At 45.0% G+C, this 21,791-nt stretch overlaps 1 protein-coding gene across 7 annotated transcripts in view; it reads right to left on the bottom strand.

Annotated features, from left to right (window-relative positions):
- Positions 1–17,837, bottom strand: part of Hth (Meis homeobox homothorax) — a 570,441-nt gene extending 552,604 nt beyond the window's left edge. For all 7 annotated transcript variants that reach the window (XM_078179825.1, XM_078179826.1, XM_078179828.1 and 4 more), the window contains exons 1-2: positions 15,613–17,837; positions 2,384–2,646 (exon numbers count right to left, since the gene is read on the bottom strand). In XM_078179825.1, coding sequence (XP_078035951.1) covers positions 2,384–2,646; positions 15,613–15,627 — 278 coding nt within the window. In that variant the 5' untranslated portion in view covers positions 15,628–17,837. The remainder of the gene's footprint in view (positions 1–2,383; positions 2,647–15,612) is intronic.
- Positions 17,838–21,791: the final 3,954 nt, after the last annotated feature.

Raw genomic sequence — 21,791 nt, 5'->3', positions numbered from 1 at the left:
ACGACCGTACTAACACCCGCTGGATAAATTTTGAATTGCGGTCTTTTTTTAGTGTCACGATAATCGGTACAAAGGCACAAGGAAAAAGAATTATGGGAGACAAAAGTGGACGCAGCTGAAGTTATTGTTTTCGATTAAAGAGCCGATACCGTCTTTCCTAGTGTCGGAAACATGCATACGGCTGAACATACATTACAATTAATTTACATCTCTAACCTGGCGAATACATTGTTACTCGAGTATCGACAATGCCACGCATAACCGATTGCTGGAAACAAGATATTCCATGTTACGCTGCACACTGGATGATTTACTTTAATTGACACTTTACTTCCACGGTCTCATATTGTATCAACCCTTATTATTTTCTCCATTTTTTATTTAACTCGATAGGAGATGCGCTCAATTATTTTAACTCATCCATATTTGTTCAACTATACTATTTATATATAATATAAATGTATAAATTAACGTTTCGTTGATTAAATAAATAAATATTACATATCGGTGGGCAACCATAGAAGAAGGTCTTGGAGGAGTAGAAAAAGAAGCGGCTCGGTGCGCGTCTCTAAAAGCGAATTTCGCGTCGTAAACCGCACTCGCGATTATTCATGTGGAATGCAAAACCGTGGTCGGTGGAAAACGTGTCGATTATCGACCACGTTAACCTCGCGATAATGTTATTCCGCTGGACGCGCGGTAAAAAGCGGCTTCGTGACGCGAAAGAAAACTGGTCGTCGCACGGCGAAAGATCGAAAGCTGTGTGCCCGCGCGGTCTTGTCCAAGTGAAAAGGAAACGGTCCGCGTCGGCCGACGGTGAGAAATGAACGGTTCGCGGGTGCTAAATCATCCGAATTCGGCGCGGCCAATCATGAATCACACCGTTTGCGCGCGCCTGCCACGAAATTTATTCGATCCGCCTACCGAGAAGTTTCCCTCGGCGACGGGAAACTTGGCCGAGAAAAAAAGTGTCTCGAGCCGAATATCAACGCGGGAACGGCCGCGCCGGCTACGGCCGTACACACCTCGGCGCTTCGCTCCGAAGCGCGGCCAATCCGGATAAAGAAATAACGCTCGCAACGCGTCATGAATTTTCATGTAAATCACGCGGCCATTAGGATTTATCAAACCCCCATTGTTGCGCCGCATTCCGCGACCCGGAGTTACGGCCAGATTAACGACAAGATAGAGAAACAGCCGTATTAACAGCAACATTGAAGGATTGTTCGGTGTGTAATTGATCCGCGTCCCTGCCTCCGCCGTGATAACGCTTTTTATCTTGTTCTGAATTTAGAGACCGACTTTTATTGCGATGGGGATGGCTGCGATCGCGGCGCGCGGTCCGGGTTCTTTGCGCGCGCGCGCGCGCTCCGAACCGCCGCCTTTTTATGGCGTTATTTTTATTTTCTGATTCGGATTCCGATTCCTCCGCTGATTACTCCGGCGTTGCCTCCCTTTGTTTGCCTGCACTAACGGAGCTGAATAAACACCTAATATGCTAATAAAATGCAGTTGCACGGTCGGGAATGTGGCGCGGACTATCAGATATCTTCAGCCGTTAATGCTTCTCATCGTTTCTTGTCTTGGAAAGTGTATTAGCAATGCTGACTTTTTTATTCGTACATGTGCGCGTTGCAAAATTGCTGCCTTGTATACGTTCATTACGCGAAGGTCTGGATCTCGTGTTATTATACCGAGAAACGCGTGCAACGTTTCTCAGTATCACTCTGAGGACGAAAAGTCGCGGTGGAATATTTTGAAAGTCGAAATTCATAGATCAATTAGGAAAACACACTAGGAGAAAGATGTTCATAACGCTGACCAGCAACTACAATGATTCTAGGAAAGATAGACTATCGCGGTAGGAATCAAATTCGCCTACTTTCGGCGGAGAATAAAATATGATTTGACGAAAGCTTTCTAGATCTCCGGATTTGTTATAGTTGGAAATCTAATTTACCGATACACATGGCGCTGTTCTTGTTTAACACATTTAAAAATAAAGCACGTGATTTGGAGATCATTCTACTGTAATACTTTAACATTTCCATGTTCTTTATGTATATTTGGTGAAATGTTGAGATATTAAAATATTTGTATTTGTCTATAGATTTCTTTTTGTTATACTTATTTATGTATATTTTATTTCATTCTTTTTTTAAATATATATTAGTACAAAATTTAGAGAAAATAATATTTCAGTATTTTCGAAAGTTGCATTATTGTAGAGAAAATAAAACGCGTTGTTATAATAACCTCAGTTCCTTTGCATAAACACAGGCGCGTTCCGTTGAAATAACCAGCGTCAAAGAATTAATTTACTTGAGCAAGATTTTCCGCGTTTAGTTATTATTCTAGAGTGAACGTGCGTAAGTGAACTTACCCGTAGATCGCGTCCTTGTCACGCTTGTGCACGTCCGGCACCGCGGACGCAGCAGCCGCCGCCGCGGCCGCGAGAACGTGTTGGGGTGGCTGCGGCGGGGGTGGTGGGTACTGCGGGTGTGCTGCTGGTCCCATACCCCCCAGGTGTGGACTGTGATGGAGGCCCGGCACCCCTCGGGCGCTCCCGTGCGGATCGTACAGCCCTGCACCGCCGCCGCCACCTCCTCCCTCGAGGTAACCCCCGTGCAGCCCGCCATCGTCGTACTGCAATCAAAAACAACGAAAATCAGTCAAAATCAGCGATCCATCATCGTACAACATCATCGTTTCACCGACAACTATCTGCTCTTCGAGACGAGGTACCTGACGCCATACCTGGCCGCCCAACAGACTCACAAACACAGTGGTGAACTGGTGTCTTCTTTCGACAAACAGATCAGTTTAAAAACATAATTGTTTTGTGGTTTTGACGTTTGATTTTGTTACAATTTTTACAAAATTTTTGTCGCATATCAGATATTTAGTAAACTGGTCCTAACATCTCAATTAAATTCAAGTTGTTTGGTATAATTTTAGAAAAGTTACTCCGTTCTGAAGAATGATATATTAATTCTGCAATGACATCGTATCGTCAAGATTGTATTAGTAATATTACTTATAAAGTAATAGCGTCTTTATGAAAACCCTGTGCTTTATTAGCAGTTCACTCATTTCTACCATGTACTTGCTAGCTATTTGTATATAAACCCGCATATCCGCGATTTATATTATTATTTATGCATACTATTTATGTATTCTCCCGTATACAAATAAATTCGATTCGATTTAATCTGTTCATCGAAAGGAGACATCAGATCAGTGGCAAGTGTTCGGGCCACCCCTGTGTCGAAAGATTGGACAACTATGACCGTGGTATCTTTGAGTAAACTAAGATAACTAAGGAAGATCCTGCAAAGTCATAGACTCGCTTCGAAGAAAATACTTCGCTCTCGAAATTCACATGTATTAGGTCGGTTCACAAAGCCCCGTCGCGTTCCTTATCAGTGTACCGATGATATGATATATAGTGCAAACAAATGTTTCGAATCAATAGAACAATACGGTAAAATCTCGACTGACCGGTCTAAGCAAAGTGACATAAATGTCTTATCGTCAATAAGTCGTTTTATGTGATTTGCCTTGGACCGATCTGATTGCAGGGAAAAATTCATTTAATAATCGATAGTTTTCTTTAAATCTTACAAGACGTGAAAAGTCTTTTCGGCTGACCCAGTATCGAAACAATTGCAAAATGATTGAATCACGAACGCGACGACTGAAATCCTAGAATAATTCTACAAACGAGTGCGTTTTTTTTCGAAGAGCGAGAAGTACACGTCTTCGATGCAAAGAGAGAACGAGATGCAGCCTCGAAACTTGACGTCACTGATTCCCGTGGCGTTGTTCCCGAAGGCAAATTGCGCTCATTACTCATGCCTGGTTTGCGATTTATAATATAAAAAATATATATATTTTTTTCTCAGGTGGCGATCGCGCAAGTGTACCTTTGAATTATTGTTCCAACGAAGAGGCCACCGGCGCGCAACTATAGGCTCCAGGAGCGCGATAATCGCGGCAGGTCCCCTCGTCGATTAAGACACCCACCGGACGAACAATGTCCGATACGAAAGGCCGTGCCAGCGCACACCTTTGTTCCGAGGTTCGCACTCGGTTGGTAGAGTGTCACCCGGGTTTCTCAACGCTTATCCTAGCCGCCATCGATTCCGCGGTTATTTAGGTAGTAAAAATAGATGCCACTGTCCTTGCTCCGAGCGACACGAAATGGTTCGCGTGAAAATAAGCGGGCATTGTTTACGCCGCGGGGATTCGATGAACGAAAACCGTCGGAGACATCGAGGAATTTCGAATTTTCGTTTTGCTAATGGAGAGGAGATGTTTCTCGGTGGCCGGACACGGATTCTGTCTCGGAAGATGAATTTCGATTCGAATGAAATTGATAGAGCCGACTGTGTAGCGCTGCTATGTCTCGACGTTAACGCGACGAGAAAGAAAAATTTGCAGAAACTTGTTATAAACACGTAATGCCGGCATGGCCGCGGGGAAACATTATACGTTTGTACAAGCGTTTAGCTCGTGTAACTACATTAATTGTATAGTCATCAATATCGAAAAATTTTACTATGGTTTCTTTTAATATATTTCTTATCTTGTTGTAATTGTTTTTAATAAGTTCTTATGAATATATCCTTAGGTTTTTGTTTCTATGTAGATAAATAGAAATATATGTAGAAGTATGTAGATAAATAGATAAAGGGATAAACAAGCGAATGAATGAATGCATGAATGAATGAATAAACGTGAGGAAATAAATTGGTAAATGATAAAAATGTGAAGTTAACCGTGGTAGATATTTAGTTAAACGTGATTGATGAAACGAACGAATTGTCTATTGCGATTATTCTGCAGCTTATTACTGTTATATATAAATATATTTTCCAATGAGGATACACATGCAACTTTCTGGATCCAAGGAATAATTCAAGCCTTCGGCAACTATATCCGCCAATTTCTCTCGTCACTTTTATCGTTCGAAAAAAACAGAAGAATTGTTTCTTCGTCGAGCCATTAAAATATTTTACAAGTTTCGCTGAACGAGGATCGGCGCCCCATTCGTACCAGACACGGTGATTAAAGTTTCCCATAGAAACGCACAAGAGAACTGTTTAGGTCGCCGCTGAAAGGACCGTATCGTGATTTAGCGGCCGTAAGTGGAGTATCGTGATCGATCGAGGAAATAAAAATCGCACGAAACCCGCGGGATGATTGAGGTTAATTACAGCGGCACGGTAGAGCGTAGTTAAACTTTGCCGGCGAAGTTAATGCACAGGGGAAATGCAAATTTCGACGTAGCCGCGGAATGTGAACGGACAAATTCCACGGCGTATCGACAGGCGAGGTTGAAGTCTCTCGACGGATCGAGGCGGCACGCGGATCGATCGGGGGGGAAGCCAATGATTTTCCTGACTCGTCGCATCTTGTACCTTGTCATGGTGTACCACGGAAACGAAAGCACGCCGATTATTACCGCTAATTACGTCGCTCGACCGCCGAGCCCCGGAGAGTCGGTAATTTTGTCATGGAAACAGCGAATGAACGGGGAGAAAAAAAGATATCGGGAGCGGCACAGGGACGCGTAAGAACGACGAAAAGAGAACGAGAAACAAAAAAGAGAGGCGACAGCGGTACACAAAAAACACGCGAATTCGTGGTTATCGAGAGGCGACACGCGCGCGGCTTTCGCGAAATGAACGGGAACACGGCGCTCGGGAAAATCGAGAATCCTTAATTACAACCGTTAACCGAGGTGACATAACGAAAATGCTCGAGACAGACTTCCATTCCACCCTGCCTCTTGCAATTTCAATCGCTGTACGTAAGTGGCCTGTGCTCGCGTAAGCGTTTCCGGGCATTTCTGATTTCGTCGTAAAAATCGACTGTGTGACTGTACCGTTTGCAAATGAACGGAGATCCTCCATGCATTATCGATAACATTCGCGGAACGAATTCACGAAATTACATCAGCGATCATTGTCGGAGAACCGACTTTTTGACGTCGTTCGCGTTACTTTCTCGGATTCTTCTATCATTCTTTATACATTAATCAGTTAAAAATTAGAAACTAAAATTCAAACTAACCCAGGCCTAGATATTGTATACAGATTTTCATAATAATTATTTACACTTTGTATTTGTCATTTTACTCCGTCTTGGTCCACGAATATTCAAAATACCTCAATAGTCGCGAATATATTTTAGCTACCAATAAATTTGCAATTTAAGCAGCAAATAACGAGTATACTTCTCATAACACGAAATATTACCACTTCTACGTGACGACTATAGACATCGAAAAATAGCTACCTGATTAAATTAAATTGTGGAACATTAAATTCCTGTTAAACGATTGAATCGAGAAATTTTGGTTGCCAACGACTACATTTACCTGTCAGAAGGTGAGAAATTGAAAAGATACGTGTGGCCCCGGAGGCGGTCGATCGCGGATTGCTACGGTTCGATTCGCTGAAGCAAGTTCTCGCAAAGAAAACTTGGAAGAACATGGAAGAAACGAATTCCGCCGGCAAGAAGGGTCGAAGAACGCGAGGACGCGTCTAATAATTCAGCGCGTCGCGTCGCGGCGGATCTATGAAGATATCACCGGTCGATCGAGCAGAATATCTGAAACGGGAGAGATCGAAGGATACGGAGAGCGACATTAAAGAAGACTTGGATCCCGGCGGAGCGATGGCGTTCGCCGGGTCTGATCGCGGCCCGGGAGAGGGGAGATTATTCCGGCCGAATCGTTCTGGGACCGTGGCAAGAAAAATCGTCCGAAAAATTAGTTAAACATTTGCCGGAATCCCGTACGCAGAATTTCTCGTGACAAATCGACCGGAATAAATTGCGCGAAGCGCAGCTGCACGGCCACGATGAAATATTCATAACGCAATTAAAGAGCGGACGACGGTCCCGAAGAATTCGTCCCCGCTGCGCCGCGCCGCGCCGCGCCGCGCCGGTTCGGAAATTCGCGGCGCGAATCAACGATCGATTCGAGGAGGGCATCTCCTCGAGACCGAGAAACGCGGCTCGTTTACAAGCGGATAGGTCAAGGCGAGGCAAGCCGAGTAAGCTTAAACGCCCCCGATATAAATCACTGGCCGAAGAAAGCCGGGAAAGGGGGCGGAAGACGCGGATTCCCTTTCTCGATCAATACCTCCGCCCATACCGCGGAAATGTGTACGTAGAGATCGGCAAATATCCGTCGACAGCGCGGCCAAGATGGCGACCAACGAAAATCGAGGATCGGCGCGACGCCGACGGCGAAAATTCTCGGAGCCCAGGTAAACCCGATTCTGCTCTTCCATTTTAACGCGTTCACTACAGTGTCAGTCGTATACAAGCAATGCATTTAACTATATCGTACAATGAATTTTTCACGCTAATACAAGGTGAATAATTTTTCACCTCCATTGTTCTTGTAAACTACTTATCCTTTGAATAGGATTCTGAACACCTGGACCAACGACAGACATCTTCATTAATAGTTTTAATATATATAAAAATCAATTTATAATGTTAACAGAGGTTAGGATGTTTCTATTTGCTACGCGTATTGTATTCATATTGCTTTAATTTTTATTTGCGTTATTATTCTATGCTATTCTATAATAGAAATTAATTGTTGTATAACAAAATGTTTCGAACAAAAGTTTTATGGTATGGTATGGTATGAAGGAGCATACGCGATAACAATTAAGTATTAGTGTTATAAAGTTTTAATTCCCAATGTTTCCTAGCTTAAAAGAACTATCATAAGTGTCACACAGCGTAATCATTTCCAATATTACATCATTTCATATTTATAGAGTTACTTGCTGTTTCGCGAATAAATATGTCATGTGAGAAAACTTTCCTAGATGCAAAGAGTCGAACATGGTCGTCGAACGATCGAACAGGATAGAATATTGTGCGCAATTGAAATTCAGCGGATTTATGGTAATCGCGTCTTTTTGCGCTAACGGCAGACTGGCCCGTAGTTGATACAAATGAAAATATGTTTTTAAAAAATTCCGTAATCCATTACATCAATTAACAATTAATTTTTTTTAGAAACGAATAACCTGTCAGGATTAAAGGATGCGTGCGGTCGTCCCATGAATATTTATACCGTGATCTGCGCTATATTATTCAAACCTATTCGTTTCAATCTAAATTCAATGAACTTAAGAAACATCAATTACACGGAGTATTAATATAACGGCTTCTTTCGCGTGGAAAATGTCGATCACGGTTACATTACGATTTCATGATTTCGCTAATGCAAAATTTATTCATCATCGGAGCTCGTAGTATCAAGACACCAAGGTTACAGCAAAATTAGATCATTAGCAGATCGTGTATTAATATGCGGTAATGGAAGTCTTACGAACGAACGTACGCCGACTGAAATCGAATAGAAAACAACGTGATTAACCCCACTCGTTATACACGGTCGCGAGTCAATTAAGAACTTGATTAAACCTCATTAAACATTTCGTTACACTGAAAATTTAGGTAAGCGTGTTAACTGCCAGCCGTAGATGCACAAAATCCGGCAACCAAACCGTAATCTCTTTCGATCCACTTCCATCAGTCTCGCACATAAAATCGTCTTAAAACGTGCAACTTATTATACATAGAAATCGAATATTATTAAGTCTTAACGCTTCTCTCCAATCGTTCCAAGGAGCAATCCTAGCGATCCATCGATCGAAAATCAGTCCTTAAACTGATCGCGCACATCGAGAAACATAAACCGTGGACAGGTAACCAGATTTCCCGAGTTCTTCCAGCGACCCTTGCTACGTTCCCACAATCTCCATTAATTATTCCGCCGATCGAATCTGTCGATCTTGCTTTTAAACGTATGCGTGAATCATCAAAGCAAGACCGACAACAATCGTAAGAGAGAAAACGTATAAAGTTCAAGGTTGCTGAGTGATACTTTCAAGCATATGGACGACACTAATCTTCGACTAGCTTTCGAGACACAATTACATTGCAATGAATTTAAATAAACTAAATTTCACTAGAACTATCACTAGTATTTTCACGAACATTTTCTACTGAAAACTTGAACATCCTAGTTTCAATTCCATTAATTAGATTTTGTAAGAATTTGTGCGATGCTTAAAGTGTTAAAGAAGAACGAAGAATCGTGTGAATAAGACATCACCAGCGTGTCAGTCGATACGTTAATGATTTTTTAACCTAATCACCTTGAAAATGTTTTTCGTATTGCGAATTTTTGAAACGATTTTATTTTTTCGGGTTCGAGCTTCCGATTTCTGTTCTATTAAATAAATTTCTTCGATTTTGTGAGAGCTTCTGTGAATTAATTCTCAATGTTCCACGTGTTAATCGACCTGAGGAAAATTACAGAGAAGATTCGATTGTGAATGGTGCCTAAGGTCGTCTTGTTCGCCTCGCAGAACGCGGCTGGGAATTCCGGGACAGAGAAAGAAGCTGGGAGAGGGGTCGATAGAGGAGAGGCAAGGGGAGGAGGACAGAGTCTGGTGACTGTTCGTTACTTTCTGATTGATGTCGACATTTGGAAAACACAGCGACGTACACGCATGCACCGGGACACCGCGCCATGTGCCTCGCCTATCTCGAGGACGCATCGTGCACCGGTGCATCGTGCACCCGCGTCATCGTACGCTCTTTTTCGAACGGTTCGCCGATTTTTCGAGCCCGAATCGCGCCAAGATTCGACGAAACCGAACGAGAACTACATGTATCTACTGCCGGACGAAACGTCTTCCGGGCTACTTTCGTAGCCTGCCTGAATTAATTAAACGTTTGATTTTTCGCTCGAAACGGCCTTAACGCACAGTGCGTTTAGATCAGAATGCCTGATGCTCGTGAACAGACCTAGAAACTACTTTTTTGGAGTCGGTTTGTAAAACTAAAACGGACATTAGTAACTGCTAATAAAAAGGCAAATATTAACCTTTATATTTGCATATGTTGCACAGGTATGTATAAGCCTTGGGCTCAATGTCGTATGCATAAAATGCAATATATCATATAAAATTGAAACACTATGAGTCAGGAGAGGTATCTCGGTTTTGGAGTTAAAATAACGAATGCGAAAGGTTAAACCTAGCGAGCTCTAAAAATAAGTAACAGCGTGTATTGTTTTACTTATAAAAATTTACATGTCACTCTTAAATGACAAAGCAAAAATTATTTAGACCTTTTACTATTTTTACGATAATGTAAGCTTGAATAAAGGAATTTACTCAAATGTTTTGCTAAGAAAGACTCTTCATAACTTCAACAATTTAAAAGGAAAAAATATAAGATGAGTTATTTTAATCAACACAGTTGGTTTTGATTAGACTGCGAATTTGTATGCAAAATAAAAATTATCTGCATCGAACACAAGACAAATCAGCCAAATACTTTACTATTTCTTTCTCAAGTAATTTTAATGAGTTGAAACTAATGCATCAATATTATTAATCTCATTCAATCGTCTCTTTTTTGTTTTATCATTCCATTTTCGCTATTAATGCATAGAATCCGCAGTCTAATTATGATATATTCGAATTATTAAAATCATTGTAAGCAGAGATTTTTATGTAAATCTTATTCCTGGCCACTGATGATTACGCTCTTTATTCAGCGGAAGATAAAAAACAGAGACTTCGTAGTTGAAGTTGGATCATTCTGAAGCGTCACAATCGTATCGACTGTTTGGAAGAATCCGGTCAATTGCTTTAATTTGTCGGAACGTATTACAACCGAGTCAAAGTATGCCCAGACGAGGAACGATATTGTAACGGCGACTACCAGGAAACTTTTCGAGCAATATTTGACGACGGCAGGAACGTTTCCGATGTTAGATTCGAGATACAGTTTAGTTTCTGTGCTAATCAGGCTGAGCTGACAGGCTGGTCCGTGTCCATAAAATCGTGCAAATTTATTGCGTCGAGCTAATCTACGGACTTTTATCAAAGCAGGAACTGGGGACACTTTTTTGCAGCTGGAACATACCGCGGAGACGTTTGCAACTCCGAAACCAGAGATCTGCAACGATTTGACAGGCCTGTGGAGAAATCATTTTCGGAATTCCGAGACCCGTCTAATTTTTTCGAACGAAACAGACCTTGAAATTTACGATTCTCCTTAAGCGCTCGTTCGCGCTACGCAGAGCTAAACGTCTTCTGCACAATTCAGTGGGGCTCGCTACAACGCAAGGATTCAATTCAGGTGGATCACACGGAATGTGTAATTAGAGTACCATCGTTTCGCAAACAGGTAATTAGACTGCGAGGAAGACGAGGCGGAGTCGCCTTAATCGATGAAAGTGCACGACCGCCGGACGAGACGCGGGGTTGCTTCTCGACGGAAAATTCCAAGGACTCTCGAAATACGCTCCAAGGACGGGAAAACCTTGGCGGCAATAATTCACGCAGCACCGAAATAGAGAATACATGCGCCCCGATACTCTTCGCCGCCGCGCGGCCGGATTCAAATCCCGCCGCGAAAAGTGACAAACAGAAATTCCGGCCGGCAACTTTCGATCCGGACGAATCACGCGAGGCGCATTTCGTTTTCCTCGGTCCGGCTAATGTACCGTTACCAAAAAGATTCCTCGTCCCGCTGAAAGCCGACCGAGCTCACACACACACGCGCACACACAAAAACCACAGAGGAATAAAAGGAGGAGAGACGCGGAGAGGGAGGGAGGGGGGGAGAAAAAAAGAACTAAAAATCGTCTCATCGAGCACACACGGCGAATAGAACGACGAGAAATCGATACGACTTTAATCCGGCAGGCTAAAGGCCGATATCCGCGGCAATCGGGAGAGCGAAAGTGATTGATGGATACCCATAAATACATAATCACGGCTCGTTCGTGGTACAGCGGTGGACAAAAATCGACGCTATTCACCGACCCAAGAATTTTTAATCCCGGCAACGGGCTCGCGCGTACACTTTCGTTTTTTCGCATTTTTTTTACTCCGTCTTACTCCTGCGTCAGATTTTTCATCGGGCTCGGAAACTATGTAAAACACGGGCAACGTAAATAATACGAAAGAACCATCGCGGATTTGTTCTTTTTTATCGGGAACTATAAATAGCATAATTGATTATTTTGCCTATATATTAGAACTCTTAAAACCGACAGTGCCATCGAAGTCGCTGCCTAACATTCATTCTTTTCACATCAACAAAAGCAGAAATTCACCAGACTATTAAAATTATACAATTAGAGTGGCTAAGCGACCATTTTCATATATTTAATATTTCTGTGCCGTTTTTTTTATCTTTACCAAAACTATACTATAAAAAGGCTGACAAAGATTGTCGAATAAAAAATGCGAATAATACGAAATCTTCACCTAATTCGAGTACTTTGCTTCGTGTAATGATTTTAAAATCCTGCCATTTAGGACGCATATTTGGAAACAAGGTAGAGAAATGATATAATTTCGATCACGAATTGAAAGATTTTCGTAATAGCTCGGGAGCTGTCATAGCATCGGATGATTGATAGTTCATCTCGGCTCTCTACAATTGCCGGTAACCCACGTTAAAATGATTCATTCATGGTAGGTATCTGTGATACTTAGAGGCAGCGGAGAGCATAAAGCTTGCGGTTTATCTAGAGGGCAAATGACTGTGGAAGAATCGATGTCGGAGCACGGTAACGAAAATCTATTCGCTCCGTAACTATCGTTGTTCGAGAGACCAGTTCAACGGCGAGCGAGACAGAGCGGTTTCCGAGGAGCACAGCGATGCTCCGAAAATGGTATAATATTCTCCGGGTTCAAGAGGAACGTACGGAGGAATTTCTTGGATACATCGTCAGAACGCGAAGACTATTGAATTACCGGGAAGATCGAGAATACGGCGGATCAAGATTCGTATACGGAACGATCGGAACGTCTATTTTTAATTTTGCATACGATACTATCTCTTTCTTTTTCTCCGCCACGTTCCAATCAGACTCTTATCAAATCGGAACCTCGCTGGACGAAGTGCAAATTCACAATCACTTCTGGGAAAACGCTCGCGCTAAACACGGCACAACATTGTGCACCGTAACGAAGGAATTTCACTGTCACTTTTTACATCGATTATCATTTCTGGAGCACTTCGAACACTGACCAATTGAATTCTCACACGTTTCACTGTACCTAACTTCTCCTAATCGAGTAATGAATTGTTCTTTCGCGTCACAGATTTCGAACTCGGTGCACTCGACGTAGCAAAAATTGATTTTCAAATCCGAGTGTACACAATTCTGTCGGTCACGTTCAGATAACAAATTTCTGCTGGTATTTTTAGACCCGGGACGATGGAATCGCAGAATTCCTTAAAACTTGACGCACACTGAATCGAGACATTCATTTCGGAGCATTTTCCAAGACAGTCTCGCACGACCGGAAGAGGTTTCGACGCGTTTTCCGAGTGGCTGGCTGAAATTTTCCGGGGAGAAGGCCACATAAAAGGGAAATTGCAGGGCGCGTCGGGGACGAGCGTGAAATTCAGGGGCCGATAGCAGCCTATTGGGGAAAACGGAAACGTTTCGTGGCGATATCAGTGTCGCCGGCGAAGAGGAGGCCGACGGTACGCGTCTCGACGCTTCGTCAGTCGATTCTCGGCGGGGCACGCGAGCGATCGCTGGTTATCGGCGATCTCGTAAAGCTCTTTATCGGCGCCGATACCGTTTTCACTTGGCCGGGGCTCAATAAAACTGCGGAACGTTGAAATTCGAAAAACCCGGTGGAAAAGCGCGGCCCACGGCATTAAACCCGATAATATTGTGTCCGAGCCGAAATTGTAACGCGATCATCGACAGAATATTCACTGCACGCTGGCGCGGAATTTCACTTTGATAAGCTATCGCGACTTTTTTTTTTTTATGTAGACAATGAGTTTTCCACTGTTCACGTGCGGCCGAGAATACGCCGCTTGCACGCTGTTCGAACATTTAATTCAATCGTAGCACTGGTTTCTACCGCGGACACTTCACTCGGAAAATTGCGGAGCACTTTGTAGCACAGATTAATGAAAAAGAAGTCGGACTCGGGAGACAGTACAGATTAACACATATCTGCCGAGCACTGGAACTGACTGACACGTCTCATTCTACGAGAATGACAAGATTGAAATTATTTAGACTTATCACCAGTTTTAGTACGGTTCATGATTGAATTAACAAATTTATTATATCAGTACTTATGAAAGAGTCCATGAATTTTCAACGACTTGGAAATACAAAATGTAAAACTGGTGATTTCGATCGGCGCGATAGGTTTAAATGTTAAACGAGGAAGAGATGTCAGATTTTGGATAATAAGAGTTCTTTTTTTTAAAGTCTGTCGAGCCGGTTATAAAATAAGAATATTTGAATTTATTCCCTGATTATAAAACGGAATGTATGGCCTGGTAATGGCAGTTGTTTAAAATGGAAATCGGAGTCCGAGCTGCGTGGAATTTTATCAAAAATTTGTCAGAAGGCCGACGGATTTAGAAATCGCTAAAAAATCACGAGATCTAAACAGCAGACGTTAAACAGAGATATTAGATAAACTTCGAGATAGGGACGTGAATCGGAGGAGTCGCTTGGCGTCGGCGTCCGACGGACAGTCGAGACCCGGCGTTGAAATCGTTCCAGGCTCTCGGTTTCACCACGAAGGAGCCGAGACAATCGGAGCAATCCTTGGCCACCTTGCAACCGATGGCTCGCGTGAACGAAAATATGTTTCGGCCGAAATCGTGATCGGTTCCTCGAAGATCGAAGTGTTCGAAGCCCCGGAGGAAGAACACGCGTGGAATATCAATATAACGAAAATTCCCAAATGCTTGGAACGTGTAGGCAAAAACATTTAGCGTTTCGCAGTAACACAAAGTATACACAATTTCAGAATGGAGCACAGTATTTATGAATCGGGCCCCACAGACAATGGTTACCGTCGGACTTTACGGGTGTCGAGCGTTTACTACGAGAAATCGGCAATTATGATGACACTCCAGGTAAACAATATAGTCATTTCGAGGTTGTCTATGAATGATGAAAATTCGACGAGCTTCTCCGAAACAATTTTGAATTGTTGTTCATTGTTGCTAGATTGCATCTCTCTCAATTTCTGAATATTCATCAAAATTCTTAAGAATTTGAACGCAACCGCAACGAAACGGTAATTACAGAGTACAAGATCCTACTAAGCGAGCTGTCTGTATTTTCCAGACTTGCGAGAGAAACCTAAACGACTGCTTCACATTTTTCCCTCCAAGCAAAACGGTTCCAGAGCACGTAGACTCCGTCGGGGAATATTCTCTAAATGTTGATCTCCCATGGCGAAGATTCGGGCAGATAAGAGGACGAAATAAATCCCCACGTTCCAACGACTTCATCTTAAGAACAATGTCCAATTATTTTGCTCGAGCCGGGTTCGACCATACTCGGTAACGAGTCGGCTAAGTGAAAAATTAACGAACCAAATCCCTAGCCCGGCGAGACGTTTCCCCGGGCCTCATTTCCGTTCAAACAGAGCTTAAAACGCGCAAGAAGGGATCACGATCGAGCGCGTCGACGCGCGGATCCACGCCGGGTCAATCCTGACCGGTAAAACTCGCGGATAAGACGGGTGAAATAATAGGAAATCAACGTACCCTTGGCTGCGCCATGAACGCCCTGGCCGCGCCGGGGAACTCTGCGTGCTGAGCCACCGTAGCGGCTGTATTTTCCCACAGTATAAAGCAAGTAACACTTCACTCACACACCGTTTACGCTCACTGTTTCGCCTGATCGTGGCGATGATCGGTGTTATTCACCCTGCTTGTCGCACTATCGGTGTCGACCGAGAGACACAGGGTTCAGAAGGAATTTTGGGGGACAAGGGGAGGATAACACCACCGGGGCCGTCGGTGATTGTCCTCGGCTGGTAGACGTCGACGATGGCTGAGACGTCGGCGAAGAAGACGGTCGGGCCGGCACGGTTCACCGGCCGACGGCGTGCGGAGCTGCGGCCTGGCCGGAACTGGATGGCGGTTTACTGTTTCGACGGTTCCGTCGGCCCTCGACGATTCCCGAATCCGAGTCGAGCGGCGACGACGAGACGCTGTCACGGCGAAGAGTCGAAGCGAGCGTCAGCAGAGCTCGGGACGCGCGCTTGAACGTTGCTGGAGGACCACGGCTACGGCCGGACACACGTGCTTCCTCATCGTCCCGGTCACCACGCCGGAAGTACCCGCTGACCAGACGGGAGGAGCTTGGCCTCTCGATAATGTCAGTACCGCGACATCATACGCTCGATGCTCTCTTTTCGGTTCAGTGGAGCACGTGGCCGCTCATAGACAGATGCTTCTTCGCTAGCTATAAGACGATTCCTTTTTCCTCTCGGTTGACGGGTGCGCGCGGAACGCGTCAGATGTCCACTGGTCGAAGCGCGCGAAAATCGAATCCGGAAAGTATCGACTGATGAACGTTCAGCGACGGACTGAACAACTCGGAACCAACGCGGAACAACGGATATCACTACGAATTCACGGTGAAGATATTGTATTCACGAATCTAGGCTGCGCTCTCTCTTTCGCTTTCGTTATATATACCTCTCTATGTATATATTTCTTTTTACGGTTTAGTCCACTGGTCGTTCGAGCATCGAAGGATGTTTCGCACACAGTGTGAGGACACGAAGCGGGGACTATGTATTCCCAACGGAAACGAAAAGGAAAAACAAAAAAAAACACCAGAGGGACTATGCGACGATGTTCACTGACGGAGCACGGTTCACATCCTTCCCGTGATTGGCGCGAAGTCAACAGTGTTGTTTCGTTTCCACTCGCGGGGGTTAGAAGGACGGCGGCGTTCGCGTGGCGGCCGTCGTCAACTAATAGCGCGGATGATCGCGGCGCGTCTCGAACAATGGTGGATCGGCGAGATGCATAAACACCGAGGACCGGGGCAACTCGTGTGACGGATTGATTATTCTTCGCAGCGAGCAGACGCCGAGAGCACAGACTGCGGGTGGTGTCCGGTGTCTGGTCGAGATCCACTGGCACGGTTAAACGGCAAAGCTCCGTCCACACTGTGCCCTCGTTAAATCCGTGATCGACGGGGGATGCGGTCTTCGAGTTGCTCCGAGTCGGGAGCCACGGTGCAAATGCTGGAGCGAGTGTCGGAGCGACGGAGGAGGCGGCGTTGCCACTAGCGTGCACTCAGACGGGTCGTCCCGCGCTCCGATAGATCCCCGATGTTGCCGTTCTAGTTTTCGTCGACACGGTTGATCACACACGAGGGGGGTCTTGTGGGTCGATGGGGTGGTCCGTCGTGCGTATACGATCACCCTAGAAAAATCGTCGAGTATCGGCGCGCGGCTCAACGACAGTCGAGAGATGTATGTCGGTCAGAAGTGGACGAAATAAAAAACCGAACCGGCGGGCACACAGCGCGTCGTTCGACGACACCGAAAGAGTCGCGTCACCACCGAGCCGTGTACAGAAGAAGCGCGTTCCTCCTCGCGGCGATTACTGAACGTACGAACGAACGAACGAGGCGAACCAACCAACCAACCGGTCACGCACGCTGAGGAGAGAGAAGAGGTGACGCGCGAGAGAGCTGTCCGCGAGACGGCGGGCGACCCTCCTCCCTAACCGTAACTACTACTGCGTGTGCCACTCGTAACTCCGGCGGACAGAAGGTGGAAGGTCGGTGTATATGTTGTGTGTGGTGTGCGCGCGGGCCGGCGGGCAAAGGCAGCCACGGGAATATGCGTGTTTCGAGTTCTTCCCCCACGAAAAAGCACCGGGTAGAGATATCCACGGGTAAGAGAAGTGCGGACCGAAGCGAGCGTGGAGAGCAGCGCCTAGCGCGGTTTTAGATCCTGCGCCGTCCGCAGTCGTTCGCCAACTGTCAATCAGCGCCGCGCTACGCCAAGGAGTGGGAGGCGCGCAGTCACGCCCATCGAGCGCGGCCAATGCGTCCCCTGGCTCCGCCCATATCCCCACTCCGCGACTGTGATCGCAGCGCCCCAACGGAGAGACCGTGAACCACGGGATTCTCCGCCATCGCTACACCACTACCAACGAGACCGTCGACGGACTACGACGACGACGACGTTGCCGACGACGACCAAGACCACGACCACGACGACGACGACGGTGAGACCGACGAACCCTTGGACGGTAGCAGACTCGAGAACACGGTCTTCCGTTTCTACGGGAGAGGAAAACGGAAACGGTGGAATCAGAGTTTCTATGTTGCACGCGTACAGGGGCTGATATAGACGATCCTCGTCAGGGCTCGAACTTGTATCGTGGCAACCGACACCCCTCTCCTGTCGATAGCTTGCTCTTTTTATTGCGACGATTTAATTGCTGATGAAGGTAGAAAACTGTAGATACGATATCGTACTTGTTTACTGGGATACCGGGATTTCGTTGTTGATTTACTGATATTATTATCAGCATTTTAATTGCATAAGTTTTCACTGGGCTCGGATTGGAACGATGTTTCTCTCAGAGCGTCTAGACGAAGGCAGACAATTTTGAACGATTCTAATCCTGAGCTAATTTTTGTTAACTCATTGTTATTTCTAATTAACAATTCTTCAGGTCGACAGAGTCAGGGAAACTGTCTTCAATCTTTTTTACATCTCATCCAAAAATACAATAAATTTCTAAAATCCTTCTGCTGTCTTATTAAAATTTTTCAAATTTCTGCTTCTTATTAAAATATTAAACATTTGCGTCACCGCAATCAAAACTCCAATTAAAAAATACATGGAACAACTGAAGAATCGCATCTGAAGATTCCGTCGCGATACAATAAGCGCCGGTCCAAGTCCGATTCTGGAACTTGGAAACTCCGGTAACCACAAAGAGCTGACTGAGACACATGTTCCTCGCTCGGGCTCCCACAAAGACAAATAAGCAAGCCGAGGCGAGGGCCGCGCTTATCTTTTCTTCGGATGCAGGACAGGACCTACGATAATCTCCGGCGTGTTTCGAAACGGGAGACCGGTATCGATCCGAATTAGAAGCTCGCGTAATATCTAATATAACGCACGGTTACCCCTAATCCTGGCAGCGCAAACTTCGACGCCACACCGGTGCTCGCAATTTGCAAGACGACAATTTCCGCGTGCGTTCCGCCGCGGGGTCTGACGGCGTTGCTCGCCGGTTCCCTGAAATTTTCCGCGTGCCTGTGCCAAGCCAGAAACCCCAGAAATAGTAGAATAGGCAGGGACGCGTCTTGGCAAGGAGCTGGCCGGTCGCGTTGGCCCGTCTTAAATAATGCAGCCGATGATCCTGACAAATAACGGCGTTCCGCTAAATGCTGGCCGTCGGACGGCTCGTTGGCCGTCTTCGATCGTCCGTGCGTCATCGGGACAGCGGGAAGAACCTTGGCGAAAAAGTTGCGGCGAAATCGGTGGCGTCGATGCACCCTCTAGAGCCTATTCAGTCCTCCCTGCCTCCCAGAAAGGGCGGCTCTGGTCGCTGAATATCGCATCGCGGTCGACTTCGCGTTGTTTCGCGCCGACTCTTCTCGGCTCTTCGTCTTCTTCTTCTTCTTCCCCGTCTCCTTTTATTTTTCGCCCGGCCTGCTCTTCCTTCTTCTCCTCCGTTATTAATTCAACGTGTCTGGCCGCGGAACGGCCAGCCGGCGGCGGTGGTCGATCGAGCTTTGAATGAACCGAACGAACAGCTGACTCCACGCAGGAATTGGGTCGCGAACGTGCGGTTTCGAACTTTGAATGGTATTCGGCGTTGGGTGAGTAATAGCGACAGGAGGCGGCGGAGGCGGAGGAGGGCAGAGAGGTGGCTGTCACCGACATCACTCAGTGTCTCCCTCCTGGCGTTCACTTCGCTCGATTTTATGACTCTCTCATCCCTCTCCCCCTGCGCACTTTCACCCCCGATCGTTGCGACTGCCGACCCGCACCACGCGTCTCCCCTCGATTACGCGCGATGTCGCGAATCGCTGCGTCAGTTTTACCTTTTCTACCTTTCCTCTTCGCCGGCCGGTTTTCTCTCTCCGCTTTCTTGCTGCTCTCGGCGCGATGCTGGAGCCAGGGCCGATGGATGCGGTCATCGGTGAAATATGGAAGGACGTGGCCAAGGGTAGTGGAGCCGGTTATTGTGGGCTGATCAATTGCTGTGCCTTTGATTTGTTTTCGGGCATAATTAACTTTATATTTCTCGAATAAGGCATATTCAATTTTATTTATCTTTCCGTAAACAAATTTAACTCTTACCTGAATTACCGAGTACCCGTTCGCGCTTTCTCTCCGCAACATTTTTCTGTACCCGGTAAAAAATGCCGGGTTAGGTACATTATTTATAGACATCTGTTTCGAGTCTACAATCCCATTATCAGAAAAGTACTAAAATTAGACGATAAAGTTTGGTATACGTGTGCTCAATAATCACGTAACCGGGTACCATTTTGCACAGTCTTTCCAAAATATTTCTTGTTTCCAGTAAAAAATACCCGACCAGGTGGTCGTTATTTAGCACATTATTTATCAACATCTGTTTCGAGTCTGCAATTCCGATATCACAGAGGTACTAAAATTAGATGATAAAGTTTGGTATATGTTTGTGCAACAATCACGTAACCGGGTACCATTTTGCACAGTCTTTTCAAAATATTTTCCTATCGTTGTCTATTTCGAGTCTACCCGGAAACCCTCATAGGAGAAGAGGATAGCAAATGTGAGTAGTAGAGATTCTCCTAATAACTCGCTAATATCTATCTAATAAATAAAAATTAATGTTTCTATAAGTATATAAAAATTACATAAAACACTAATGCAATATAGGAGCTCATCGTAGGGTTATTTACACGGTTATAGAACAACAACAATTTTAGTTATTGACATAAGAATTAATATGTCTTATTCAATCACTATAAAGTTAATTGCGCAGATCGAATTTTCATGATACTCACTTAGGCTATCTCGTACGTAGACTTGGAAGAAACGCCGATTGTGCAACTATTTCGCATGAATATGCAGTCGGCATTTTCTGACATCTTTAGCGGACATTATTTTTTTGATAATCAATAATTGACTTCGATTACAGAACAGGACTAAATAAAAGCACGCGAGTTAATAATAAACAAGCGCAACTCGCAAATGATAACCTACCCATTATCCAGCTCAAGACAGTTTCATTTTGCGGACCATGTTTAGCAGCCTCGTAAATAAATGTATACCGTCTTGTACCCTGACCAGGAAAAGAATTCCCATGAGATTAACATCCAGATTAAATAAATCTGTGGATTAATGAAATTTTATAGGTCCGAGAAACTTGGAATTATAATAATCCTTGTTTCACGGACGTTCCACGGGATAATGATCTAATAGTCGGCGGCGTCGAAGACCCGAAGCATGCGATCAGCATGATGGTAATTAATATTGTCGCGACAATTTCAGACTGTCAGGCGAACGGAATATTTATTTCCCATAACTAGCCTGCATTAATTACGTAATTGCGTTTACAGCTGCACAATTCCACCCGTTAAAGTGTAAAAAGGTTCGAACAATGCCCGTATATTATCCGCTGGATTGATACCGCAACATCTACGAGTGCATAATTCATTATCTAAACGAGTCCGCCGGATTCACGATGAAAATAGGATAATTATACGTCCCGCAGCAAACGGGACGACGATTAATTGGAGCGCGGGGCACCGTAAACCGTGTTTTGCGATTCATAAAGTCGTCTTAAGAGACATTGTTAAACAATGTTAAGCCGGCGCGGGCATAAATTAGTAATACTTTACTTGTCGCTCGCTTTTATAAAACGGCCGAAGGCCGGGCTAACTATTATGAAGTCGCTCGTAT

Source organism: Augochlora pura, chromosome 4 (assembly GCF_028453695.1).
Source record: "Augochlora pura isolate Apur16 chromosome 4, APUR_v2.2.1, whole genome shotgun sequence".
In the NCBI taxonomy this organism is placed as follows: domain Eukaryota; kingdom Metazoa; phylum Arthropoda; class Insecta; order Hymenoptera; family Halictidae; genus Augochlora; species Augochlora pura.
Note: the sequence above shows the minus strand (reverse complement) of the source record. Positions and strands in the feature narration are given on the sequence as shown.